General features: G+C 53.3%; 1 protein-coding gene across 6 annotated transcripts; it reads left to right on the top strand.

The window, feature by feature from the left end:
* Nucleotides 1-197: 197 nt before the first annotated feature.
* On the top strand, nucleotides 198-27,300 carry DVL3 (dishevelled segment polarity protein 3). Of its 6 annotated transcripts, XM_042878455.1 has the most exons (17): nucleotides 198-391; nucleotides 15,661-15,730; nucleotides 18,875-18,996; nucleotides 19,386-19,492; nucleotides 20,047-20,182; nucleotides 20,460-20,553; nucleotides 20,912-20,981; nucleotides 21,257-21,396; nucleotides 21,594-21,670; nucleotides 22,129-22,196; nucleotides 22,559-22,609; nucleotides 22,728-22,877; nucleotides 23,679-23,810; nucleotides 24,053-24,220; nucleotides 24,795-25,007; nucleotides 25,292-25,690; nucleotides 26,170-27,300. In XM_042878455.1, the coding sequence occupies exons 1-17, from the start codon at nucleotides 225-227 to the stop codon at nucleotides 26,199-26,201; spliced, it is 2,196 nt and encodes a 731-aa protein (XP_042734389.1). In that variant the 5' UTR covers nucleotides 198-224; the 3' UTR covers nucleotides 26,202-27,300. The 6 variants fall into 6 exon arrangements, with proteins under 6 accessions (XP_042734389.1, XP_042734392.1, XP_042734390.1 ...); XM_042878458.1 differs by lacking the exon at nucleotides 22,559-22,609; XM_042878456.1 differs by having other exon boundaries at nucleotides 25,292-27,300.
* Nucleotides 27,301-27,429: the final 129 nt, after the last annotated feature.

Genomic DNA, 27,429 nt, shown 5'->3' with positions numbered 1-27,429 from the left:
CGGGATCGGAGCGTGCGCGGTGCGTCCGGGCGGCGCTGGGACCCGCAGAACAAGGGGCGAGGGGGGAGCGGCGCGGGCAGGCCGCAGCCGGGCCGGGCCGAAGCGGGAGGGGGCCGGGCCGGGCCGAGCGAGACCGCGGCGGGAGGCGGCCGGGAGGCGGCCGGGGGTCTCGGGCCGGGCCGAGGGCGGAGGAGCGGTGGGCCCGGCGGCCGGGCAGGGGCGCCATGGCGGCGGCCGAGACGAAGATCATCTACCACCTGGACGAGCAGGAGACGCCGTACCTGGTGAAGCTGCCGATCCCGGCCGAGCGCGTCACCCTCGGCGACTTCAAGGGCCTCCTCAACCGCCCCAACTACAAGTTCTACTTCAAGTCCATGGACGACGACTTCGGGTGAGCGCGGCCCCGGGCCGGGCCCTCCGCAGGGCTGGGGCTCAGCCGGCTCCGCCGCGCCCCGCAGCGTGGGGGTGGGACGGGGCGCCGGAGTCCCCGCCGTGCGCATCCCCGCTCGCGTCGCGTGGCGCGGTACCCTGGAGCCCCCCCGGCCTCGGCGGTACCCGGCTGGCCGCCACGGCCCCGCGCTGAGAGCGGTGGTGGCGGCCCCCGAACGTCGCCGTTCCTTTCCCCGAAGGCCGGGAGCCTTCCTTTGTGTGCACCTGGGGAGGGTGCGAGGGCATGGCTCCCTGCGCGGCCCCTGCCCGGGACGGCGTGGCTCTCCTCCCATCCATTTTGGGGAGCACCGTCCATTTTGGCAGTCCCTTCTCCCCTCCCTCGGCTCTGGGATGGGGAATGGGACCAGCCGTCTCCCGCCTTCGTGCAGGGGGATTGAGAGCTCTCCATGTGCTGCCCAGCTCTGGGCAAAGCATACGAGATGTCCCCTGCTCCATCTCTAATCTCTGGTGACTCCAGTGAACGTACAGAGTCCAGGGTCTGTGTGGGAGAGGGGAGCAGCCCTGCTTTGTTGTGTTGTTGTGTCCCCTGTTGGGGCAGCTCTCCTCCAGCACCTGTGTTTTCATGGTTTCTTCCTTGCTCTTTCCATCACGTGTGGTTGTTTGGATGCGAGGCAGTCAGTCCTACCACGGACAGTTGTGTTGACTGATCTGCTCTGGAGCTGCTGCCTCCTGTCTCCCTGAGGTCGTTGACTGACTTGGGGAGCCCTGTCAGATCAGATCTCAGTGAGACCCTTTGTTTGGTCCTCATTTCTTGGTGACACCTCTGGCTTTGTTGTGGAGCTCCCTTCCCTTCACAGCTTCTCTTGGCCTCCACAGCACGTGACCCGTCACCATCCCTAGCGCTTTGCCGTTTGAAAGAGTTGCGTGATCTCCTTCCCTTTGCATTTTTTCCTCCTCTGAAGATTGAGTGTTTACAGTAGGTCTTGTGGATGGAGGCTGGGACTGCAGAGAGCTTTCAGTTTTATAGCCTTCCCAGTGTCTTCGTGCTGTGCCAAAATGCCTCCCTGGGCTGCGATTTTGGCTCCTGCCGTAAGTTACACAGGGCTGGGCCTGTTTGGGGCTTGGATGGAAAGCCGTGTGGCTGCCTCAGCAGGGGGTGCTCTCCACTCTGCAGCCAAGCCATCCCAGTGCCCAGGTTCCCGTTAGCTCGGGTGGTGCCAGCTTTCAGATGAGGCTTGGAAGTTGGAGTCACTCCTATGACCACAGTCTGGGACGCTTCGCCTCCCTGCATTCCTCCAGGCCCAGCAGAGAGCTGCAGCCCTCGACAGCTTCCCCCTTCCCTCCATCCAAATAGAAGTCCTCAGCCCTCATTTTCCATAAATCTCCCCTGTGCTATCAGTTGTTGGCCGATGGTTTCCTGTCCCTCAGCTGTTGGGTGCTACGGAACAGCTGTCTCTCCTCGGCTCTGAGGGGACCGTGACTCAGTGGTGGGAGAAGTGAATTCTCCATTCTCAGCGCACGCTGTTTGTAAACAAATGCTTGGGGATCCTTTGAAATGTTCTTGAAGTGAATTCAAACTTGTCTTGAATGAAATACTGCCATGTGGGTGGGAGAGTGTCTGCGCAGCTATAAACAAAGTTTAGTAATAAGTAGCAGTGTCTTGAGTTGGGAAGAGGGGTCTGGTGGCAGCAGTGTTCTGCCTTGTGCCTTTTCATCCTCCTCTGTGTCTTTAACGCTCCGTGAGAGGAGGCAGATGGTGGATTAATGAAAGTTGAAGATAAAGCACATAGGGTACGAGGAGGGAGAAGGAAGAATGGCTCAGGAAGACCCGGTGAGGTCAGATGCACAGGAATGTGGGAAGATTTCAGCTAGTTCCTCTGGGAAGAAGTGACTTTGGGAAGGAAAGGTGGTTCTGCAGCTGGAAGAGATCCGTTGGGATGTAGGTGAGGTCGTGCCCCATTGTGCCAAAGCACTGCGTGGAATGGAGGGCAGAAACCTCTCCTGGTGACACCAGGGCTGCCCCATCAGGGTAGAGCTGTTTGGGTCTTTCCTCCTTTCCAGACAGCCCAAGGAAGCCAGAGAAGGGTTGGAGCAGTCCAGCTGCAGCATTGTCTCCAAGATGCTGTGGAGCCCCAGGAGGCACTGGAAATATTTTGGGATCCCTGCTAATTGGTGTCCGGGAGAAAGCAATCAGTTGGTCTGCAGGGACAGGCAGGACAGAAGGACAGAAGGAACGTCAGCTGCTCCATATAGGCCTGTAAATATTGGAGCCATTAGTGAAAACCAGCAAGAGATGAATGCTGGCTGTGCTCAGCAGCTGTGTGCCAAAGAAAGGCATTGCAGGGCCGTGCGTTCATCCCTCAGCCCCTTTCATGGAATCACAGTGTGGCTGCTTGGTTGGAATGGACCTTGCAAGGCTTAATTCAATGTTTCCTCTCGCCTCTGGTGCTCAGATTGAATAGGTTTCTCCCTCTTCCTCCTCTTTGGAGGTTGTGCATCTCCAGCCCAGCATTCCCTGCAGCTTGCCCATCCCCAGGGCAGCGTTTCAGCTGCAGTCTTGGTGTGTGGGATTTTTTGTTCTTTTGTTTATCTTGTTAATATTTGTTTGCCCTAAGAATCAGGGCAGTGATGGAGCAGCTTCATTGTTTACATCTCCTTGGAAATGGGAGGCTTTCCAGGGTGGCTGTGCCAGGGGCTCATCCTGGTCAGCCCCAAGTTAAGAATGGTGCCATGCCCAGGTGGGAAAGAGGAGAAACAAGAATTCATCTAATTGAGGGGAGAGCAGTAGGAGAGCTGCAGTGCTTCTTTGCCTCAGCACAGAGAACACAGCCTGAGCGCAGCTGTGCGGAGCAGTGATTTCAGGTGTGGACACTTGTATAGCCATGCTGACTTCATGTTTAGCTAATCCAAGAACTGGAGACAGCAGGAAGAGCTGAGCACCGATGGTGGAAGCTCGGCAGCGCGTAGATGTGGTGTATTCTTCTTGGACCTGAGCTACTTCGTGTGCGTGTGCTTTGCTGTGAAATAGGAGAGTATCCTTTGCCCTGCTCAGACAAGGAAGGTTTTGTCTCTTGGTTTAAGTCTTTTCATCCTGTGCTTTCCAGGTAAGATCTGTGTGCTGGTCAGCAGGAGAGAGGGCAGTGCCGTGCTCTGCCCACTGGTGAGCTCTGTGTTCTCCACCCGCAGCCTTTCAGGGACCTCTGAAGAAGCTGTTTGATTTCTTTGTTCCTGATCCATGCTGCGGATGTGCTTGCAGTGATCGTGTGGCTGGCGCTGTGAGTTCTGCGGGCACGAGAATGTCTGTATGGATCTCAGAGTGTTGGCTGCTACAGCTGAAGATATTCTTATGCTGATTGAATGGTGATATCCCATGGATTGGTTTTTTTCTTGAAACTGATGCTACTCAGTGCTGTCAATAAAGGGGTTTCCATAGGGGCACGCTGAAGTTAAACTTTTCAAAGCAGTTTCAGTTAAAGCAGTGTGATTTATGCATCTCAGTACGTGGCTTTAAGTTCTGTCTCCTTGTCCATAAACCCCAGAGCGTCTGAAAGCCTGAATTTCTCCACTGTGTGGAGAAAGCGCTTGGGAAAGCATCCTTTGTGATGGCTTTGCTTCTCTGTGCCTGGTCAGGCTGAGCTGAAGGGCCACTCCTCCTGCATGGGGATCTCAGCCGTGCGTTGCTGGGAGGACCTGGAGCTTTGGGGCACAGTGTGGGGCGGTGCTGCTCTGCTGCTGCCTTCTCCCTCTTCTCTGCAGGACTCAATTGCAATTTGAGCTTCAGAGCTGCCATGATTTGAGGTCTCAGCTGTCAAGTGGAAATTGGTATTGAACTAATCTCTAGCCCGATGTCTAATCCAGACCTGCTTAATTATCACCTGCCCTGCGAAGCCGGGTACGAAGCAGTGATTAGGGCAGCGTTCTGGAGGCAGAACAAAGCGGGCGCTGCTGGAATTCCCAGCACAGGGGTCAGATGCCGTTGGTATTTGGCGACCTCACCACATGTGCATGGGGAAACGCATTGACGCTCACTGAAGGGCTGAGTGATTTATTTTTATTGCAGGATCTTTTTTTGAGATCGATGCCAGGAGCGACTGTCCTTCTGGCTGGAATCGTTGGGAGCTGGGGAAGGGATCCTGAGCTCAATAAGCAGTGTCAGTCCCGAAGCCTGCTGGCAGGGTGCCCCTGCCTTCCTGCCAGGTCTTTGTAGTGCAAGCCTGGGGGAGTTGCTTCATTTTTACTTTGTTTTTTTTTTTGAATTGGAAACTTTACTGTGTGCAGAAGACCTTTGCCTGTCCCATGCTCCCATGGTGATTCCATGTCAATGTGGGTATCACACAGGGAGGGGATGGCAAGAAGTCTGTGCTGAGACTGTAAGTGAGCTGAAGCTCCTCCAGAACTGTGCGTGACTCTTCTGTATGCTCAGTGCTTCTGTCAGCAGCAGCACTGCCCCACTGCGCTGTGGCCATTGCATCTCAGCACCCAGCCAGTCCTCAGTTCTGTGCATGGTGGGACAGCAATTCGAACCTGAGCCCTTCAAAGGACTTAAGACTGCATCAAAACACCTGTGTTCTCCTGGATCCAGAGATGATGAGAAACATTCCCATACTACTTCAGGGGGAGATGGGGTGACCTGTGCTGGCTGCTCCTTTCTGTCTGTTTGGAATTATGAAGGACTCAGCTTTCAGGTCTGTGCCCACAGTGACTTGCCTTCTGGCGCACAGCGGGTGGAGGTGGCTTCATACCCTGCACGTTTCCTTCCTTGGATTGAAAGGTAGCCTGGAGATCAGACCAGTGAAGCTGCTGTAGAGCAGCACTAAGGCACATGAGCAGCCACAGTAGTTTTCCTCTTTTCTGCTTCAGAGGAACACGGTTCCCTGCCTGCTCATGGAAAGGGCTCTGACCCCATAAGCAAGGCTCTTCTGGAGATGGTTTGGGGCCATTTGTATGAGGTTAATGCAACCCATGCCTCTGTCTCCTGGGCTAGTAAGGGGAGCTTACAAGCAGGAGGAGGACAGATTTTTTGCATGGTCTGATGGTGATAGGACAAGGGGGAATGGCTTTAAACTGAAAAGAAGGGAGATTTAGGTGAAACACTAAGAAAGAAGGACTCAGAGGGCGGTGAGGCACAGGCTGCCCAGAGCTGCGAGTGCCCCATCCCTGTTGGTGCCCAAGGCAAGGTTGGATGGGCCCTGGGCAGCTTGAGCTGCTGGGGGCAACCAGCCCACAGCAGGGGCTGGGGGTGTGGGCTTTAAGGCCCCTTCAGCCCAACCATTCTGCGATTCAGTGATTTTATGATCTGCTCTTTCTGTCCCTGCTCAGACCCAGCTGGGCTCTGGAGGTGGAGGTGCCCGGCTCTGTCTGTTGTGGTTGGGGCTGTGCTCATGAAGGCCACGTTGGATGTCACAGCCTGGTTTCTCTGCCCAGGGGTGGTGTTCTGAGAGCCAAGTTAGCCAAATTGGGCTGCAGACCAATTTCCCTAAGGCCTTGTCTGTACTATGCAAACAATGGAGCTTTACAGCAGCTATTGAACTTGTTTGCAGGCAGAGCTGGTCAGGATTTTTTTTTGTTTTTTAATTGAATGCATTTTTACCAAAATATGGTGTTATGTTGAACCAGCATTTTACTTGGAGAGGTATTGTTTTCAGTTATGTTTTTGATTGAAATGTTTCTTACTTTTGTTCTTGGCCAACTTGGGGAAAAAGGAACTGAGTATTGACAGAGAAAATTGGATTCTGAGGGTCTCTGCCATAATGAACTGCTGCTCCTCCACCCTTGGCTGCATCCAAGTAGATACAACAGTGTTGTGGTTTGGGTTATTTGTGTGAAAGCCCACGGAGAGCTATGCCTGCAGGAAATCGCCTTCATGTTGTCACACAGTTTTGCATCACACCGCACAGCTGATGAGACAGCAGTGAGGGCTGTGTTTCTCTGGTGTTTCCTATGGATTTCCTCCTCCAGCCATCCCCTGTTTGTTGTTTGGAGCCTGCCCTGTGACCCCAGTGGTTTTCCAGGAGGGGATGTGGCACCACGTGGCTGTGTCACTGTTTGTCCCAGCTGTTACACAGCAGAGTGAGCCCTAACTTTGTCTGTATGCTCTAGGAGTATAGGGTGCATGTGAGCTTTTGTGCAGTACTGCTGTCTGCAAAGAGCTGCACTAAAAATCTCACACAGCTGCTGTGCAAGTATCTCCCTGAGCCTCTGATCTGAAGCTCTCAGTACCACTTGTTTCCGTCACTGCTTTTGTTGGGGTGTTTTTTGGTAGCAATAACATTGAGCCCATCTGACAATGGTCGAAATTCTCTGGAGGGTTTGGCAGGCAGAGATGCCTGATGCTGACCTTCCTGTTGTGCAGTCCTGTATCGCGGGGCAGGGTTGGGCTGTCGTTGCTATATTGGTTGTTTATTGAAGATGTGCCAGAGGCATTGTTTCCCCAGGCTGACTACTGAAGGCAGCAGAAGCAGTGGTTGGTACCCTGCCCCACTGAGTATTCTGTTGGTTATCTCCTGGCTCGTCTGCACGTGGCTCTCTCGATAGAACTGGAGGACAAGAAGATGCAGCAAGCAGTGACCAAATCACTGCAGTGGGAGCCCAGTCCTGGCTGAGGACAGGAGCTGTGAGAGAAGGAGAGGTTTGCTTCTGAAGAACTGGCACCAACTGCTGTGCTGAAAGGCTTTCCTCTGTTTGTGACCTGCCCTCAATGTCTAGAGAGGAACTGGTGTGCTGCGTGGCCCCTCTGGTGGTTGGCAGCTGTTTCTGTGATAGCCTTGGAGCTTAGGGTTTGGCTAAAGGAGGCTGGGGTGCTCCTCATTTCCTGGTGGCAGGCTGGGCAGGGTGAAGGCTGCTGTACTGATGGTTGGTTGCTATATTGGCTTCAGGGTGCAGCAGCTTCTTACACTGAAGCTTTTTTTTTTTTTTTTTTTTTTTTTCTTTTCCAGAAGCTGTGATGGATATGCAAACTCCATCCTGCTGTTTGCATGCAGCTAACAAGTTGTCCCAGTTCATTCAGTCCTGCCCAGCCCAGCCAGTATTTTTGGCCATTTATACAGACTTGCCCATGGGCCTGGCTGGGGCTGTGCTGTGCTGGAAACCTGTGCAGGAAGCTTTGCCACTGCACTGCGTTGGGTCATTTGAATGTATTCTTAATGACTCCTGTGGCTCTGAGGAGCTGCATGGCCCTGTGACAGGCCTCCCTGTTGTCTTAGGGAGCTGGTAAATGCACCTGAAGGGGCTCGTGTGAGATAATTTTCCTTCCAGAGTGAGCTGTGGAATGACATGAAACTCTTTAGGTTACATAAATCCAGTTATTCCCTGCCCAGGGATCCTGGAAGGGACAGAGGAAGTTCAGGAGGCAGCACCTGCTTCAGCCTAAGGTACGCTCTGGCTGGGTTTCCTTGGGGCAGCTCAGGTACGTACTGCACAGGTATGTAGTATCCATATGGGGCTGTGTACTGAGTCCCATGTGCCAAGCTGGCTCAGAACCACTGCATGTTCCCCATACATGAGTCTGGGATCCTGCTGCAGCGGTCTTCTTGGATGGGCTGGTATTGCCAGCCTGGGATGCTTCCAAATCTTTTGGTCTCTTCTTACAGCATTACCTTTGGTGCAGTCAGTGCCTGTGCTCTGGTACAGGGAGCTGTGTGGTAGGTGTGTTTTCTGGAGGTGGGGACTGCTTGTGTCACCTGCAGGCTGTGCGAGCTCCGTGTTGGCTGACATGGAGTGCTTTTGGTGACTTCACATGTGAGTGAAGGAGAAGTGCTTTGTGGAAATCTGGTATCGATATCACAGAAATCAGTAAGCTCAAAACCAAGGTCTTGTAACTTGATTTATCAGCAGATCCACCGACCCAGGAAATGGCCCTATTTGCAGTAATGATGCGTGGTGAAGGTGACTGTGTACAGTGACCAGTTAATGGCTGTTACTGAGCTCACAGGATATTTGTAACTGCAGACAGATTGTGCTGCCTTCTGTTACGCTTCTCCATCCTTGCAGGACCTGGTTGCTGGCAGCCTTGGCTCTGAGATTCTCTGGAAGAGCAGTGTTTTGCATCACGTGTGGCAGTGAGTCCTGGAGGCCGCTGGCCACTCTCCAGCCTGCGGTGCAGCTGTTGGGGTGGCAGGTGGGAAGGTTGGCAGTGTTGTGCAGCAGGGTCAGGTCAGGCTCAGGAATGTGCAGTCAGAGAAAAGCAGCTCTGAGTTGTGTTTCTTCCCTCGGAGGTGGGGTATGTTGCTTCTAAATCGCAGGGAAACCTTTCCTCCTGTTGAAGAGGCTTCTTGGTGGGGAGGCAAGTCCCAGCAGGCTCCAGGCTGACTTCTGTCCGTGACACCTTGCTCGGAGTACTGACTAATGCCAGCCATCACTTAGACAGGCGGCTGAATGGCACAAGCTGTGCTGCTCGCAGGAACGCCTTCCTTCCAGATTGTCCCTGCATCCTGTGCCAGGAATGCTCTGCAGCTCCTTTGGAGGAGTCTTTGGCAAACAACCATCTCCTGGCTGCCTGGAGAGTGCTTTATCCAGCAGAACATCCATCCAATGTCAAGAGGAATCCTCTGGGCTTTCATAAAGACTAGAAAGAGAAGTGGGAATTTCCACTGCGGAGAATAAACCAGCAGCAGGGTGGAGACAGCTCGCATTTTCCCTGCTTCTTGGCTAATCAGATTCCTTTCAATTTACAGTAATTGATTGGCTCCTGCTTTACAACTAGCTGTCACCCGATTTCTGGATCTTGAGCTGAGGATTGTGTGCCAGCACACGCTTGGTTAGACTGGAATGGGAGCATCTCATCTTTTCCTTCCAGCAGTTGAACAGAATGTGCCTGTTTGCTGGGTGCTGACTGCAGGACGAGCTCGGCTGGCTGGGGAAATGGAGCTTGGTAGGAGATTGCTCTGCTCAGTGTGTTGCTCATCCCTGTATCTTCAGGGGAAGGTGGTTGGTATTAGCTAAAAGAGGTGATGTGTATGGAAGGCTGCTTAAGTACTTTCCAGTTGCACTCTGGTTGTACAGGGAATACTTGTACCATTCCTTCCATCAAAGGCAGGAGGTCAGGTGAAGCAGCCAGCCTTCCTCTGCCTTGAAATGGTGTCGTGTACCAGTAGGCTGAGCCTTTAAAGCGTGATTTTTATGTTCTGCTTTCCTCCAAGTTCTTTCTGGCCTGCTGACAACTTCCTGAGAGTTAATATTTTGTGTTTTGCCAAAGTTATTCAAGTTCTGGAGGTGAAAGAAAAGGATGCGTGTCCCTGACCTAGTGATGGTCAGAAGTGGTTCTGACCATTCAGGCCCCTTCACACTCTCTCCTTCCTTCAGCATTTCATGACTATAGGGATGTAGTGTCACTGCTTGCCCTTTCTTCATGGTGCTGCAATAACCTGTGATCAGCGACAGCGTTCTGTCTTTGCTACTATGCATCTACCACAGCTTTGAAAGGCTCTTCTTTGCATGAATCTTTTTCGTTGTATTTGGCAAAAGCCTTGTGATAGGATGTCAAGTTTGGAGCTTTAACTCTGTTGTTTTTATAGGGGTTGTCTGTGTGGTAGACCCAGTCAGCAGAGCTGTTGCTGCAGGTATCCCAACTGGGTAGGCAGAGTAGGAGCATCATTATCCATTATTCTTCTCAGTGCCTTCTCCCACCAGCTGGGAGGTTGGGCAGGTCTCCTTGGGACACCCCCAAAGCTGTTTGTGGCAGGAGAGGGTAGGTGTGAGCTGGTCAGCCCTTGAGGGAGGGACGTGAATAGAGGCTGATTTGTCACCTCTTAGAGAAAATGCGTTATTAAATACAAAATAATTGTTAGTACACCAGGAGAAATGAACCTTGCTGTTCCCCACAGAGGTCTGCTGAGGTCTGTGCCTTCCCAGCCCAACTTTAACCAGCAGAAAGGTGCTCCAGAAGCTTGGCAGGGCTGCTGTGTGGGACCTGGGACCAGGGAGGGCTGGCATGCAGGTTGTCATGGGGGCAGCTCCCAGCCTTCCAGGTGGGGAGGTCTGGGTGTTCAGACCTTGTTTCCCACCCTCCCCCTCTTCCCTTTTTTCCCCTCTTCTCCTCTCCTTGCTCTCCCACTGAGTTGATGCTTTTCCAGGAATGAGCTGTACTGCTAGCCCAGCACATTCCACAGCAGCAGCACTTTTTTGGCAGGAGCTTTGCCTGCTGTTAAGAAAAAGCAGGACTGACTTGGCGTCCCTCCGCCAAGGGCCAGGATAGGAAGGAAGGCCCAGTCCCACCTTCCTCGCGGTGCGGGCTGAGTTTCCCCTGAACCATTCCCTGCCCCAGCACCCAGCCTGGGGCTCCTGTTCTCTGCAAGGAAGGTGAGGAACAGCCCACCCAACATTTGAGAGCAAAGCAAGGGGTGTAGGTGACCCTCGTGCTGGACTGTGCAGACAGCTCTTGGAGTTCCTGGGGAGCTGAAATCAGAAGGAAGAGTCTGGCTGGGCTTCTGCAGGCAGGTCCGTTTGTCCTGATTTCCAATTCAAAGGGCTGAGAGTGTCACCCAAGCTTCAGGGCCCTGCAGAATGCTTCCTTTGATGGCGGCTCCCAGCGTCCTTTTGGGATTGAGAGCTCGCTGGGCAGGATGAATTAGTGGAGGTGCCTCCTGCAGCCCCACACAGCTTCCCCCAGGTCAGTGAAGGCTGTCCTGTCGGCCTTGTTGCAGCCAGATGGGCAGAGCAGGAGGGGCTTGTCGGCTCGCTTTGAAATCCAAGGCTTTAACTTCTCTTTGATAAGGAGTGCTGCAGGGCAGGCCTGCAAGGTCAGGCAGCTTGTTCTCAAATGCCATTCCTTTTCCAGTCTTTGGGCTAGGTGAGCACTAAGCCTGTCATCTGCCATCTGGTGAGTGAGCACAAGTCCTGCTGGAGCCAAGCATTTCCTGGTGTATGTCCAGTGGACTGTAAGAGTGGACTGTAAGTGTGTTGGTAGGAGTTCTTGGGGAAAACAGTTGCCATTTCAGATGTCACGGGGGCAGGGACTGCTCGGACTATCGAGGGGATCGCATGGGGATGCTTTGGGAGTGTGGCTGAGGGAGGCTGAAGATGGAAGAAGTTGTTCACGTGTTTTTGCTCTTAGGCACCATGTCCCTGCTCCTGAGTGCAGGCAGTAGCTTGAAATGAGGTGATGTGCCGCCTGAGGAATCCTTGTAAACTGCCCTGTGTTTACAAGGAGAGCAGAGATGGCTTCTCCTGCTCCACGCAGAGCTGTGTGTTGTGTTTTTGAACAGGAGCCCACGTACAGACAGTGCTGTGAGGGGTTTTGTCCTGGCACACGGGGCAGGGGCTGTTAATTGGCAGGAGGAAAACAGCAGCTCCCTGGGAGGGGTCTGATGGAGCTCAAAGACTCACCCATCTGCAATTCCTTTTTACCCTCTGCTGCTATGACATAGAGGCACAGTGGAAAATACTGTGTCGGGGGGGTTGAAATGGGGAATGTTGGTCTTTGTTTACAGAGAAAGACCTTCTCACCCCAGTGTACCACACCTGCACGAGAGATAAAAATACAGTGAGGAAGACCCAAAGAATTCCCCAGCTTATGGAGACAGACACCTCCAATCCTCTAATCCTGTTTGATGCACGCTGCTTGCTGTGAAGCCCAAGGTCTCACTGCTCCACTTACGTATTCCTGGGTAGGACCTGCAGCCCTGGAGGGGATTGTATCCCTGCAGGAAGCGCATGTGCTGTGTCTGGGCTCGACATAACAGGCGAAGAGTTTCCGTCCGACATCTCAACTCGGTTGGAGAATTGCCCTGTCCAATTTTTTCTTCTGGCAGTAGGACTGCAGAGCTCATCCTCACAGCCCCAGTGCTTGATCCTGGAGAAGGGAGGATTTTGCTCCACAACTCAGCAATGCTTGCATTTGGATACTAACACATGAAGGTGTTTCCTTGTGCTGTTCAGCATCATTAATCTATACAATCGTTTGGAGACAAGACATCCCTGCCCTAAGGCGTGTGTGTACTACAGGACTTGAAAATGAGATTGCATTTTTTGGTGTGCAAATGTCTGAAGCTTGTGCTATTAGATAGGAACGTCTCCTGACTTAATTTTTTTTCCTGTGGTTCTGCAGGAGATGGGGGCTGGCAAAGTCAGAGGTGCGATCTGCCTAGACTGCACTTCTGGGGAGTTACAAGAGGGGATTAATGTCAGCATTTAATTTCTTGTCTTTATGATCTTGGAAGAAATATCACTGTTCTGTGAAGGGCTTTCAATAATTGAGCTAAACAAAGGAACAGATCTTTTTTCCTCTGCTCTATTGGTTTTACATCTTCTTTTTGACGTGCAATTGTCAACACTTAATTGTGTTCTCAATGCCTGCGCCTCCCCTAGTGACAAAACTCCTTTTCATCCTCACCATCGAGCTGTCTGACATGGTGAGGGGTTCCCTTCTCTCACGTCTCTTTTCGGTGCTGACCGAAATGCAGCTTTTCTGATCACTGCTAGGTCCTGTGATTGCTGTTATCTGAGCACCCTGCCCTTAGGTTGGCAAACTGGGGGACAGAGCTGCTGGAGAGGAGCAGTGACTGCTGCTGAGCGTGCAAGGCTGAGGCTCAAACCCTCCCGGCCGTGCCTTGGTTTGTGCCTCCGGGCTTCCTTCTCTCCCCAGGCAGTCAGCTGGTGCTACTCCATCTTAGCTCTCTGTCAGACCCACTGTGGTTGGCGGGCCCTGCTCAGGAGAGACCTGCGCTGGCTGCAGCTAGAAACTGCCTTGCATCCGCAGCCCGGGCTGGGCTGGAGGCCACCGAAGGGAGGGGAGAGAGGGAGGTGGAAGACTGGATGGAGCTCAGCAGCTGTGTGCTGGTAACCTCAGCGCGGCTCCTAGCGCAGTGCTCTGCGAGACGGCTTTTACTGCCTCCTCCTCTCCTGTGCGCACTCTCCCTCTTTCCCCACCTTCCCTTCATTCCTAGGACATGACTGCGTGGTATAAAATACCCTCTAATTTCCTGAGCTGCTCTGGGAGTCACCAGAGAAGGCAGCGTCTGCCTGCCCGTCCCCGTGTCCTCATTGCTGGCTGCCAGCAGAGCAGGAGGGAAGCTGGGAGCATGGCACCTTCCCAGCCAGCGGAGAGACAATCTGCTGGCTTTATCCAGAGTGTGGGGATGGGGTGAGGGCCGAAGCTGGGCTTTCTCCCCTCCCTTTTCACCCTTCCCCCAGCTGCATGGGAGCAGATGTGCTGCTTGTGTCAGCCTTGGCAGGCTCCACTCTCCTCTGCAAAACCCGAGCCCAACTCCTGCAGCAACCAGAGCCTCGTCCCCTCCTCCCCCTCGGCCTGGCCCCGCACAGCCGCCCCCGTGTCGCTGGGGATGGAGGCTGAATCATCCGCCCACTCCGCCTGCCTCCCCGTCACCCTGCCTCCTTCTGTCCCTCCTTCTTTCCCTCCCTCCCTCCTGCAGGTCTCTTTGTTGGAAAATTCAATGCAGATGAGCACTTGGGAACGCTGGGCCGGGCGCCCAGTGCATGGTTTGTCCACGGCACATTGGTGTGGAGTGAAGCTTTTGTCGCCCAGGGGAGGTCAGACACAGGCTCGCCTGGGCTGCAGCCTTCCAGCAGGGAGCTTTCGCCATCCCTCACTCCCTGCCGCGTTGCACACACCCCCAGCAGGGCTGCAAACCTGGGAAAATCCCAAATTGGGCTGTCCTGATGGTAAAAATAAAGCAGTCCCTCTGCCATCAGCATGGAGCAGATGTTTTCCCCAGGCTCCTAAATGAGAGAGCTGGAACACCACCCGGGTTTGCCTTTTGGGGATTCCCAAAAGACCCTGCAGTTCAGGGCCGATCCATGGGGAGGTTTCCCTGCATGGCCGCCAAGGAGAGACGTGGCACCGCACACAGCTCCCCCAGAGGCTGCTCGGCCAGCTGTGGTGCTGAGAACGCAGGCAGAAGTACAGCTGTGCAGCTCAGGGTTTGGAGTACAGCATCCCAATAGCTGGGGTTGGTTTGAGGATTGACAGACAGGAGCAGAGCTGCAGGGAGATCCCTGTGCCCTGTCCTCCACTGTCAGCTTTTGCTCTGCGTAGTCTTAAGTGTATAATTCACCTTGCTGTGGTGACAGTAAGGAACGGGGCTGGGAGAGGGGTGCTCTGTGGAGGTGGGCAGGGAGTGCTGACCCCAGGGTGTCTGGGGCTGGAGCGAGGTGATGAAGCGCTGAGCGCTCGGACAGAGGCTGCTTGTTCTGCCCTGCTGAAAGAGGAACAGTTCGTTTGCACCCAGCGGTTGGTCACCTTGACCCCGCAAATATATTGCCCCGTCCCTGCAGCCACAGACCAGACTCTGTGTCCCTGAGCACGCAGCGTGCAGTGCTGGAAGTTGGCTCTGCTTGGAGCTCTCTCTAGGAATTGGATGGGCTCCAGGCTACTGGCGACAGCATGAATGGATGCGAGCGCGGCCAGGCCGGGTGCGTACGCACCGGGAGCAGGGAGAGGCAGCTCGCATGGGTTGGCCTGCGTGCCCAGGGGGCTGTCCCACACTTGTATCCTCATTGTCATGGAGCATAGAGGGAAATCAGCTTGTTGAAGACTGTTTTGCCGTTAAATCATCGAATCATTTGAGTTAGAAAGGACCTTTAAAGGCTATCTAGTCCAACTCCCCTGCAATGAGCAGGAATGTCTACACCTCAGTGTATTTATCAAAGATGGATTCACTATGTTTAACTAATACTACAAGTTGGTTCTGACTGGAGAAAAGCTTTAGGTGCCCAGAGATATTTAACAGAGAAGAAAACGGATGTTTGCACTGTTGGGGGGAAAAGAAATCAGTGCTCCTTCAGTGTGAAGAGTGATAGCAGTGCAGCTGCTTGTGTAATGCAGGAAGATGACATCCCAGCACAGCTACAGAGCTTGATGCCGTGTTGAAATATTGTGTGTGTAATTTAAAAGCAACAGTAACATTTGGGAGGCTGCGTGTTTCATGTATTTTGCTTTCATCTGTTGGATGATTCTGGCACGGGCTGTGATGATTTCAGATCTTTTTAAAAGAGGTATAAATTATGCATTTCTTGAGAAGTAAGCGGAAATGTGTATCTGGGTGGGTTTTTTTTTTTTATTAGTTTGTTTTGTTTTACTTTTTTTTTTTTAACTGAATCCAGAGCAAGACAGCTGGATGTACCCAAAGGGAGTCTGTTCTGCCTTGGTCTTCTCCCTTCCAGCCTGGCTGTTGTGGCTGTGACACAGAGGGGATCACACAGCCCCTCTCTGTCCCCTCCCAAAGCCTGGGCTGTTGGCTGCATGCTCCCCACAAGGAAGGTCACCTTTTCCCTGAGGTTCTGGGTCCCATTCTAACAGTCTGCTCTCCTTCACAGGGTGGTGAAAGAGGAAATCTCAGATGACAATGCCAAGCTTCCCTGTTTCAATGGCCGGGTGGTGTCGTGGGTAAGCATGTCCCTTCGTTATCTGTCTGCTGCCTTCTCTCTCTGAAAGCCACCATTTGATTGCATAGCACCAACTAAATCATGGGGACTGCTCTGTACTGTCGAAGTGCTAACTGCTCATGAAGCTGATAACTGGATTACTGTGCTCCAGACTCTGCTGGAGGCTGCGCTGTGTGGTGCTGGGTCTCCTGTGCCAGGCAAGACGTGGGATACCTCTGCCAAGAGCTGGCTGTAAGGGCTGCTTGGCAGAGGTGGTGGTCCCAGCCTGTAACCCATGTGCCCCTATGGCAGGGTCAGCTTTCCAAGGAAAGTCCTGCTCCGGTGACAAAGGGCTTAAGTGACTCTAGTGCTGGTGAAGCCGACTGGATTGGGCTGCCCTGAAGACTAAAGGTACTGCCTGGGCAGCTGCAGAACAAGCTTCTCGTGCCGTGCCATGCCCATGCTCTGCCCCCTGTCCGCATGCCTGCCTGTGCCCCACGGGGGACCCTCTGTTTGCAGGGGGGAAGAGGGTATTTGGTCTCCACAGGTCATCATCCCTTTTTCCCCTCTGCTGAGCTGCAGTTTGTGCTGATTGGGTTGCGTGAATCCACTCCAGAAATAGAACCAAGACCCAGGTGCTGACACATAGTCCATTAACAGTGGAAGATATCCAGGCTCTTGCAGATCGGGCTGGATAAGACCTAAATTCTTATACCTGCATCAACCAGCGAGGCACAGTGGTGGCACCAAGGAGTGCTGAGCTGCCTGCAAGCTGCAGGACAGGGGGCTCAGGCTCCCACACAGAGCAGCTAGGCTGTGCTGCCCTCCCTCTAGTGGCTGCCCAAGCCCCAGACATCGCCCCACTCCTCCATTTCCAGCGGCCTTTTGTTTTCACGTGCTCTGCCAGGGTAACCCAGAGGTTCTGAGCCCTTTCCATCGCTAATGTTTGGTTTTTTTTAACCCGTTGTGCCTTTTGTTGTGCTTCATATCTCTGTGCAGCCGCAGGCTTTCCTTGCAGTGGCTCTCAAGGGGACTGATGGGTCTCAGCTGCCCATGGAGCATTAGCATGAGCTCTCATCCTGCTGGAATGCTGTGCTGCTGCAGCCTCTGAAATGTTGGCTGTGTGTAGGCATGGTGCCCGGGGTCAGCACCTCCACCAGCACTCCTGCACAGAGGGTAACAGTGATCTTGGAGACCTCTGTGCACATCTGATGAAGACTTTTTCTCTCCTTATTGAGTCTCACTGAGTGGTTTGGGACTGGGAGAGCATTTGCTTTGCTGCTTGTGCTAGACAGACTGGAATGAGGCTATTTTAGGAACTTGGTACTAATTTTAGCTAGAAGAAAAGATAGGGACTGGGATCTGAGTGAATATTTCCTGACAGTGAAGAAGGCAGGAAAAGTGTAGGGTGGTTTTCAGTACCTTCCCTGCAGGAAATCCCAGCCTCAGGAGTAAGGCAGCAGCATTCCCCCTGCTCCCAAACACCCCCTCCCCTCAGGGCTGTTTGACAGCTGCCTGCAGCTGGCTCCTTCTGTCCACATTTATTTGCCTGGTCTTGACTCAAGGCCTTCAAGCACAGAACACTATCAGTTTTCCCTAGGCAGTGTTGACCACTTGTAGCATCTCTTCTCCCATGTGCTTCCAGGAGGTGGCAGCCGGAGCAGGGATGCAGCCCTCAGGCAGTGGGATGTGTCCTGGGAAGATAAGAAGGGGCCAGGAGCAGAGCTGGGCTCTGGGTGTGTGCCTGGGGCATGCTGGAGGCAGGGAGGGCTGAGCTGGGTGTGAGAGAAGAGCTGGTTAGACACTTGTGAGGGCAGGAGCTGTTGGGCTTGTCCCGGGGCCTGTAGGACGGGCTCTGCAGCTTCTGGCACCCCAGGGTGTTCTCTGCCCTGTCTGCTCCCTTGGCTGAGGGTTTTCGGGGTGCTCTGTCTTGGCATCCCTTTCTTTGTTCCCAGTGCCTCCCTGGCAGCAGACTGTTCTCTCCCTGCTCTGATGATGTGCTGCGGGGTCTTTGTCATGACATCCCAAGTCCTCAGAGGGATGGTTTGCACTGAGTGTTACAGTTCAGGTAGCAGCTGTCAGTTCCTTTCCAGCCCATTTGATGATCCTTCTGTCCTGACCCAGACAGGAGCAGATCAGGGTGCAGAGCCCTGCTGCCCCCCCAATACTGGTAGAGAGTCATCCCACTGCTTGCCTCTGCTGTGCAGGGAACATCATGGTGCACACAAATACAAGAAAGAAGAGGTGTTGGAAAGCTCTTAAAGATGGAAATTGATCTTCCCTTGCTGGCAAGCTTTAGCCTTTCCTCAGGAACTCATTCCCTGGATCCTCTCTCGTCTCTGCTTTGAAGGTCCCAGAATGTATCTTGCAAGGAGAAGGCTATTTGTTGCTTTACTGCCCAGTTGGAATTAACCCAGCACAGTGCAGCTCAGAGGTGGGGAGAGGGCAAACCTGCATAGGGAATGATTTTGAGGAAACCACTTTCCTTTGAGCTCAGCTGGGCTTATTGATTTCATTTGATTTCTCACCCATTGGCCATGTCATTCCCCAGGAGAAGCTCCATCTCATTCCCTGAGCCCTGAAATTGGTGATTTATCTTAGATCCAGAGGCAGAGCAGTAGCTGTGCTTGGTCTGCCTCAAAGCATAGTTAGTATGAATAGTTCCTGGGTTTTGACTCTGTCTAGGGAAAGTGCAGCAATTTTGACACCTCATCCCTGAGCTCTGGTACCCCCACCTCCCATTAGTGGGGGATGTGAAACTCCTGCTGGGTCCCACAGCCTGAAGGCCAAGCTGTAGAGGCTGGTTAAAACAGAGGGAAGGAGTGACTGGTAGCTGCCTTCTTCTGACATAAGAATAACTAAGGGGAATCCACTCTTTGCTGCAGGGTATGTGTTAAGGTTACCTGAGCTTAAAAACTGTGCAGTGTGAGTGTGGAGGTGATGTCAGTCTCTAAGCTGGCCATCCAGGCTACCCTGCTGGGTCAGGAATTCGTGAGACACAAATAGCCAGCGTCTGGGAGGGCGTTGAGAGGAACATTGCTACATGCTTGGCCTATTCCATACCCGATCCTGGGCCAGACAGGCTTTTAGCCTACTTGTTTGGCTGCTCTTGCAAGTGTTCTCCTGCTCCCTCAGCCACTTCATCCTCTGTCTCTCATCCCTCCAGCTGGTATCTGCAGAGGGTTCCCATTCAGATGCTGGGTCAGTCTGTGCCGATAACCAAACAGAGCTGCCGCCCTCCATGGAACGCACGGGAGGAATTGGAGATTCCAGGCCACCCTCTTTCCAGTAAGTTACCTGGTTTCTGAGGGAACTGTGGTGGCTTTGCTGTAAGTCAGGGTGGGAAGAGCAAGATTTGGGACACTCCTATCCAAATGGGCAGGAATCATAGCCAGCCATAGAGCAGGATGGTGGGACTGGGAGCAGATTCAAAGTGGGGCTGTGTTATTCAGTAAGCAAAGGCAGGCTGAAAGTAGTGCAGGGAAGTTGGCAAAGAGCTGACATCCTCCCACAGTCCCTTGCCCTTTACTCCTAGATGTGCTGTGATTGCTCTCCACTACCTCTGCTCCTGCCCATCTGAGGAGGGAAACAGTTGATGAGTACAGGCTTATGCTAAGTGGTAGAGAGAGCCTTCTTGGGCTATTTCTGGACCTATTTGTCCCTTTATTTCATTGCAGCCCTAATACTGGGGGCAGTCGGGAAAACTTGGACAATGAGACAGAGACAGACTCAGTGGTGTCATCACAAAGGGAACGACCTCGTCGGAAAGATGGACCCGAGCATGGTGAGTGCTAACAACATGGCAGGAGCTTTGCTGGGCATAGCTGGGGGCACCAGCTGCATATATGGGGTGGGTCTGTCTGTTATTTAGGACCTTCTCAGCACAGAAGGGCTATTCAGTGGTCTGAAGCAATAGCCGTGTTGCATCGGAGCTTGGTGATAAAATCTTTTGGGTAAAAGAGACATCTCCTGTAAGAAGTGCTCCAGAAGCGAGAGAGAGACAGCAGTACCTCACTCCTGAGTTGAAAAGCAGACTGTGCTGTAGCCTTGTCACTTTGTGCTGGTCCATAGTCTACCAAAGAACCAGCTGCAGTGGTTTTATGCAGTTTTAGTAGCCTTGTTCTTAGTGGCCCATCAGCTTTTTCCTCTTTCTCTAGTGCAGTGGAAGAGGTATCCCACAGCGAATGAACCTGATCCTTGTGTGTGCTCAGAGCTGGCCTGTATGAGATGGGATTTTGAGGAGGATTCATTTTGAGAATGTTGCCATGAGCCCTGCAGAGGGGATGGGGCTGTTTCCCTGTTCTTGTCTTAAGCATGCTGAGTCTCGTTGTTTCATAGCACCCAGAGTGAACGGGACAGTGAAGGGAGAGCGGCGCCGAGACCTGGGCGGGTACGAGAGCTCCTCCACGCTCATGAGCAGTGAGCTGGAGACCACCAGCTTCTTCGATTCGGATGAAGATGACTCTACCAGCAGGTATGAGAAATTAGGTCCTGGCAGAACACAGGCTTCCAACCACCTCTCAGCACTGAGATGCCACTGCAGGGCATAGTAATGCTGGGTGCCAGTGTCCTTGCACAGACCTGCTGCTGTCTTGACTCGACCAGCAAGTCCCTGTGCTGTTGTCTGTCTCCCACATACATGCTCTTCTCCATACATGCAATCTTCTATTCCACATACCCTTTTCTGTGACTCTTGCTGCCAGTGCCATCATCCCAGCAGCAGAAGAGCTGACTCATACTTTTGCCTCTAGGTTTAGCAGTTCGACAGAGCAAAGCAGTGCTTCCCGTCTAATGAGGAGGCACAAGCGACGCAGGCGGAAACAGAAGGCTCCACGCATTGAGCGGGTACGCAGGGGCTGGCTGTCCTGGGGAGGGAAATGCAGGGCAAAGTGGGCTGCCTACTGGATCCCTTCTCTTAGTTCTTTGGGGCTGAATGCAAGCAGTGAGATTTCATACGGTGCTGTAAACCCTTCAGTGGAGCCAGTGTAGCACAAAGAGATGGGACCACAGACCTCCTGGCAGTGGAGTGGTTGTAAGGGCTGTGCCTGATGCTCTCTGGCTCTACAAAGCTATCAGCATGAGGCTGGGGTTGTGGGTTGTGACTGTGGTGTCATGGGGGCATGAAAGGAGTACAGGTGAATGGAGTTGGGTCTGGGAATGGTAGCAAGGCACCAGGTGATCTCGTGTTTTCTTTATGTTGCAGTCATCATCCTTCAGCAGCATCACAGACTCTACCATGTCCCTGAACATCATCACTGTCACGCTAAACATGGGTGAGTAGGAGGTGTGCCTGGAACTTGCAGTCTTTGCAGCGCAAGATGGGTGGTGGAGAGGGAACTGGGAAGGGGGCAAAGAGAACACGCAGGAGTAAGTGTGAGGGGATGGATTCCTTAGGAAAATAGCACGTCTTGGAGCATTTGGGTATCTCAAGAGTTTTTCTGCATTCCAGGATTTTAGGAGAGAGGGGTAGAAGTGACTATTAGCATGTGGTTTGTCTCATGCCTGCTGCTTCACTGTGTTTTACTTCTTTCTTTTTCCATCTCCACAGAGAAATATAACTTTCTGGGCATTTCCATTGTGGGACAGAGCAATGAGCGTGGTGATGGAGGCATTTACATTGGCTCCATCATGAAGGGCGGTGCTGTGGCAGCTGATGGCAGGATTGAGCCAGGAGACATGCTCTTGCAGGTACTTCACACCCACATGCCTCCATCTTTGAGACTAGAATAGTAGTAAGAAAAGACCCAGAAGCCTCCCTGTGCACTTAAGCAAGCTAAACTCAGGAAGCTGCTCTTGAAAGAGGGAAGCTGAATCACTGCTGAGCAGAGTGACGAGCTCAGCCTCTGGTCACATCTCTGAGATTCACCCCTTTGTGTTGTTTGCAGGTGAATGACATCAACTTTGAGAACATGAGCAATGATGATGCTGTGCGGGTGCTGAGGGAAATTGTGCACAAGCCGGGGTAGGTACTCAGGTTTCTCCTCACATCCATGAGCGAATGCACAGTGTGTGCTTGGGGTGTGTGTGAATCACGTCTTCCAGCCACTTCTGCCAGCAGATTGGCAGGAACTCAGAACTTAAGATTTGGTTGTTGCTTTGCTTTCTGGGTTTTCATGCCCAGAGCAGGAATTGGAGCCATCACAGTGGTGGTGTGTGTCCCTTTTTCTGGGTATACTGTGTTGTCTTTTTGCTTTGGCTGACTAGCAGTGGGATTATTGCTGCCATGTTGTTCTGTCCGTGCTGTTAAGGAAACCTGTAGCCAAAGTGGAGGGAGCGGGAGGGAGGGAAGGAAGCAAGGGCACTGAGCTGGCAATTTCTCTCTGTCTGTCAGTAGAGAGCCAGCATACAGCAAATGCCATGGATCACACAGAGGTTTGTGCCACCAGGCTCTTGTTCTAACTTATGCCTTTTTTGCTGCAGGCCCATCACCCTGACGGTGGCCAAGTGCTGGGACCCCAGCCCCCGGGGCTGCTTCTCGTTACCCAGGAGTAAGTGGATAGCTGACTCACCCTTAACGCTGGTGCCCAGCTCATGTGAGAGCCCTGCCTTAAGCACTTACTTGGTTGTTGTCTTGTTCCTCCTGTGTGTGTGTGCGTGGCTCCATATGACACTGAATTGGGTTTTGATGGGGTTTCAGCTCTCCTGTAGGGAGGCTGCTATGCATTTCCCAGTCCAAAATGCCCACAGGCCCAGCCCTCATTCCCACATCACGCTGGGGACGCGTTTCACTGGGTCAGGGAGGTCACTTGCTTGGAGCGCCAGAGGAAAGAGAAACCCCTCCCTGAGCCATAGGGGGATCTCTCCCTCTGCACCTCTCCTGCTGACCCTCCCTCTCTTCTTTCTCTCCCAGTTGCTCCCCAGCGGATCTGGGCTGGGCCAGACTCTCCATGCTCCGATCCGGGTGAGTCCCGGCAGATACTGGGGATGGAATGGGCTGTGCTGAGTCCCTGTCCCTCCCGTGAGGTTGAATGAATGAGGAGATAATTTCTTATAGTTGCTAACTGACTTCTTCGCTGCAGGTGAGCCTATCCGGCCCATTGACCCAGCAGCCTGGGTGTCTCACACGGCAGCGATGACTGGCACCTACCCAGCGTACGGTATGAGTCCATCCATGAGCACAATCACTTCCACCAGCTCCTCCATCACCAGCTCCATCCCAGAGACCGAACGTAAGTCCTTGTGCCTCCGTGCTCCTCCCGCTGCACGGCTTCCACACCTTCACTGTGCTCTGAGGGGAGCAATACATCTGCCTGGGGACAGCTGGGCTGGGCACGGTCTGCGCTGCCAAGGAAGAGGGTGGGAGATGGCTCTCATCAGGGAGGTGCTTGGATCAGTGGGAGATCTGGCTGGGTGAATTTAAACCACGTTCTTCAGTCTTCTGCTTAAGGAGAGTAGAAGATCATGGATGCAATCCAGGAGCTGTGGCAGAAGCACAGAGGAGCAGTTGGGGCCTTCCACCTGGCAGTGTGAGGCCTGAGGGATTAACCTTGTCACTGGAGCAAGGCCCTCCCAGAGGGCAAATAGGGCAGGACAGTCTTGTAGTGTGGGAGGGACCTGCAGAATACAGGGCTGTTTTGGTTGCTTTCTCAAGATTTTTGGGTAATTCTAGTCTGCAGAACCCTGAAGCAGGGGTCTAAAGAGCTCAACTGGGCCAAAAAGAAAGAAGTTTAAGTTTATGAGGAGCAGTGAATTCCCGTGCTGGGCTCTGTTGGCAGTTGCTTGGGATCTTAGCTGATCTTAGCTGCTTGGGACTGGCTGGAAGGAAGGAGACTTTTTCTGCACGTTAAGAAATGACTGATTTGTGAAGGATAACATGTGAAAACTGGAAGGGGGTTATGTTGCTGTGCACCACAGGGCTGTCTATGATGTATTGTTCCCTGGCCCATTCCTTCCATGTGTGTGATTCTTCCATTTGGCGCTGTTGTCTTTTCTGTCTTTTCTCATCTCTGCTTCCCTGCCCTTTGTCACAGGCCTCGATGACTTTCACCTGTCCATCCACAGTGACATGGCCACCATTGTCAAAGCCATGGCTTCACCAGAGTCAGGCTTGGAGGTGCGTGATCGCATGTGGCTGAAGATCACCATCCCCAATGCCTTCATTGGTAAGAGACTGTGCTGCTTCCAGCAGAGGCAGGGAGATGGGGGGTGGGTGGTCTGTCTCCCAAGAAAACATGAATGAAGGGAGCATCTCTTCTGTGTAAACTGACTTAACAAAGCCATTGTCACAGGTTGAACCGTTGGCTGTGAAGTCCCTTTTTTATGCTTTTAACCAACTTTGTGGCCATCTGCTTCAAGGGCCACTGCCTTCCTCTTTCTCGTATTTAACTCTGACATTTGGTGGCAGGTTCGGATGTGGTGGACTGGCTGTATCACCACGTGGAAGGCTTTACGGACCGCCGTGAGTCCCGCAAATATGCCAGCAATCTGCTGAAGGCTGGCTACATCCGACACACCGTGAACAAGATCACCTTCTCTGAACAGTGCTATTATATCTTCGGGGACCTCTGCGGAAGTATGACACTTGACTTTTGGCCTGGGTGGGAGGGAAAAGATGAAGGGGGACAAAGCCCTGCAGGGCTCTGCTAACAACATAAGAGCGCACCTACAGTTATTACCACCAGACTGAGCTCCTTGTTTTGCAGACTCTGGTAGGGTGGGATGAAGAATAGCTAGCTCAATTTGTGAGGTTGGAGGCAGCATTGGCAGTGTCACGTGCTTTGTGATCATTTCACCTCCATAATCTTAGTCTTTTCCTACTCTGTTTCAAGGCCCTGTATTGTCAGGGTTGGAAAGGGCTGGTGCTCAGACAGCTGAGATCTACTTAAATGAGACAGGTAGGGGGAATTAATTGGTGAGGTAGAAGATAGCTGTGATGTGGTCCTTTCTGATGTGACAATTCTGTTTTGATCAAACTGTTTTCCAGTCAGGAAGTGCAAATACTTGTATTTCATGGCAGGGAGAGTGCCAAGTTCTTTAATCCCCTTTCGTGCCCCATCATTATCACCTGTGAGGGTGGACATAGAGCTTCAGCATCACACGCGGCTGTCTTTCCATTTGGCTTAGCCTCTCTTCTCTGTTTCTTGCAGACATGGCTAACCTGTCCCTTCACGATCATGATGGCTCCAGCGGTGCTTCAGATCAGGACACTTTGGCTCCGCTCCCACACCCAGGAGCTGCACCCTGGCCCATGGCTTTCCCATATCAGTATCCACCACCTCACCCATACAACCCCCATCCCGGCTTCCCTGACCCAAGCTACAGCTACGGAGGGGGCAGTGCAGGCAGCCAGCACAGTGAAGGTGAGTGGAAAATATCAAAATGTGCCTGTGTGGGCAGATGCAGCAGGAGAAGGCTGCTCCTTTAGGCAGCACCTTATGTTTGGGGGAAGCAAGCGTAAAAGCCTTAATTTTGGTGCAGTCCAGAAGGGTTATGTGACTCAGCATTGAGAGACTGAGAGCATGGAGTGTGCAGACAGATGGCAGTGCTGCAGTGTGCTCAAGTCCTCTCTTGGATAGAGGAGCATCCTTTCTTTCTTCCTGGCTTGTCCCCGCCGATTCCTAACGTCGCCATGTGTACTTTGTAGGGAGCCGGAGCAGTGGTTCCAATCGCAGTGGCAGCGAGAGGAGGAAGGAGAGAGAGAAGACCGGGGAGTCCAAGTCCGGCGGCAGCGGGAGCGAGTCAGACCACACCACGAGGAGCAGCATGCGGCGTGAGCGTGCGGCCAGCGAGCGCTCGGTGCCTGCCAGCCAGCACAGCCAGCGTAGCCAGCACTCTCTGGCTCACAGCATCCGCAGCCACCACAGCCAGCAGTCGTACGGCCCGCCCGGCCTCCCCCCTCTCTTCAGCCCCCCCATGTTGCTGATGCCTCCACCGCCGTCAGCCATGGGGCCCCCTGGGGCGCCACCGGGCCGTGACCTGGCCTCTGTGCCCCCCGAACTGACAGCCAGTAGACAGTCCTTCCGAATGGCCATGGGCAACCCCAGTGAGTTCTTTGTGGATGTAATGTGAAGCGCCCGTCCCCTGTCTGTCTGCTGCCCCTCCTTTCCCCCTCCATCCCCATCGTTTGTCTCCTAGGACCAGCCCTGGCTTCACCCCTTGTTTTTTGGGATTTTTTTTTTTTTTTTTTTTTTTTTTTTTTTGTCTTGATAACTAAAAGAAAAAAAAAAAAGGGAAAAAAAAAATAAATGGAACTAAACCTTGATTCTAATCCCTCCTTAAGTGGGGTGGACAGTCCTGGCAGGCCTGCTGCATACCACCAGCCCATCCCGCCACCAGACTCATGTATTGCTGATGGTTATTCCCTCTGATGGTAATTCCCTCCTGCCATCCTCTCTAACCCCATTAATCCGCATCCATCCCAGCACCCTGTGCTGCTTGCCCGTGTGTCGCTGCTGCCTCACTCCTTCCGCCCTAAACATCTCTTCTTTCTTTTCACCCTTTTGTGTTTCTTCTATCAAGCAGCAAAGAATTACGGGGTGTTTGACTTTCTCTGAGCCTGCCGCCCACAGGGGGGAGAGCTGGAGCGTGGTGTGGCCCGACAGGAGGACACGGAGCTCCAAGGGCGCTGGGCGCGCATGGCGCTGAAGATGGCTGCTTTTCTCCCCCTAGCGGAAGACGCCCTGAGAGGGGAGCCGGGCCCAGCCTTACATGAATTTTAAATCCCTTTGTAGTTGCCTTTCAGCCAATGCTTGAATGTTCCAGGGCTTCAGTGCCTGTGGGGAATGGGGAGATGCTGCCCTTTGCTTCCCCTTTGTGCCCCAGCCTTGGGCCAGGCTTGCCTGGGGCAGAGCCGTCCTTCCCCTTGCCCTGTCCTTGGCACTGGGGCCGTGCCCCCTGCCTTATGGGACTTGTGGGACATAGGGCCATGGGGCGAGTGCTCGCTTGACCTGAAGAAGCCTACAGGGGGCCTCTGCCCTGCTCTTTGCCCCCAGTCACTTGCAGGGGCGGTCCTTTGGGCAGCTGTGGCACCGCCATCGCCTTGCCGCACAGCAGTCAGACCTCTTTGAGAGCTGAGAATGCAGCCAATGAGTGAGGGAAGGCACACCTGGGGAAGCACAGAGGTCCCCTGTGTTTGTCTGCAGAGAGGGACAATGCTGGCCTTACCCTGCTCCATTCCCTGTGTATGATGCCTGGGAGGGATGTGAGCTTTGTGGGCAGGGGCTGCAGCTCTGCTGGGCCACACAGTTGCTCCAACCCTCCTCATCCTTCTTCCTTCTCTCATGGGTGCTCAGAGCCGCTCCTCTCCACTCCTGCTGGGTTATGGGAAGGAGGAGTGTGGCCATGGCTGCCTGCACCCTCAGTGCCCTCCCGTCATCTCCTTCACTCTTTCTGTTTGCGGTTCTTTTATACTCCAGAGATGAAATGTATTTTGCTCCTAGGCTCTGCCTTGTGCCCTCCTGCCCCATGTCCCCCCCCCCCCGCGCCCTCACGCCTGTCCCCGTGCCCATGGGACGCAGTGTGGTGGCACTGCCCCGCTGCCCCCTGCACCCCCCGGTCCCGCTCGCTGCCTTGCCTCACCCTGCCCTGCCCGCTGGGTTTTATAAAAACAGAACCAATCTCCTTGTTTTTATTTATAAACATAGTTTTATTGGACTGCTGCCTTGTGTTTTGTTTTGTACCAGCCTCCTCCTTCCCACTCTCTTTTCTGCCCCTCGCTCTGCAGCCACATCCCTCTGGGTAGGGGTGCTCAGGCCGTTCTCCATTGGGCTGGAAGCAGGCTTG

Source organism: Lagopus leucura, unplaced genomic scaffold, assembly GCF_019238085.1.
Source record: "Lagopus leucura isolate 7727_CA_CO unplaced genomic scaffold, USGS_WTPT01 Super-Scaffold_100021, whole genome shotgun sequence".
NCBI lineage: Eukaryota > Metazoa > Chordata > Aves > Galliformes > Phasianidae > Lagopus > Lagopus leucura.
The sequence above is the reverse complement of the archived record's forward strand: the minus strand, read 5'-3'. Positions and strand labels throughout refer to the sequence as shown.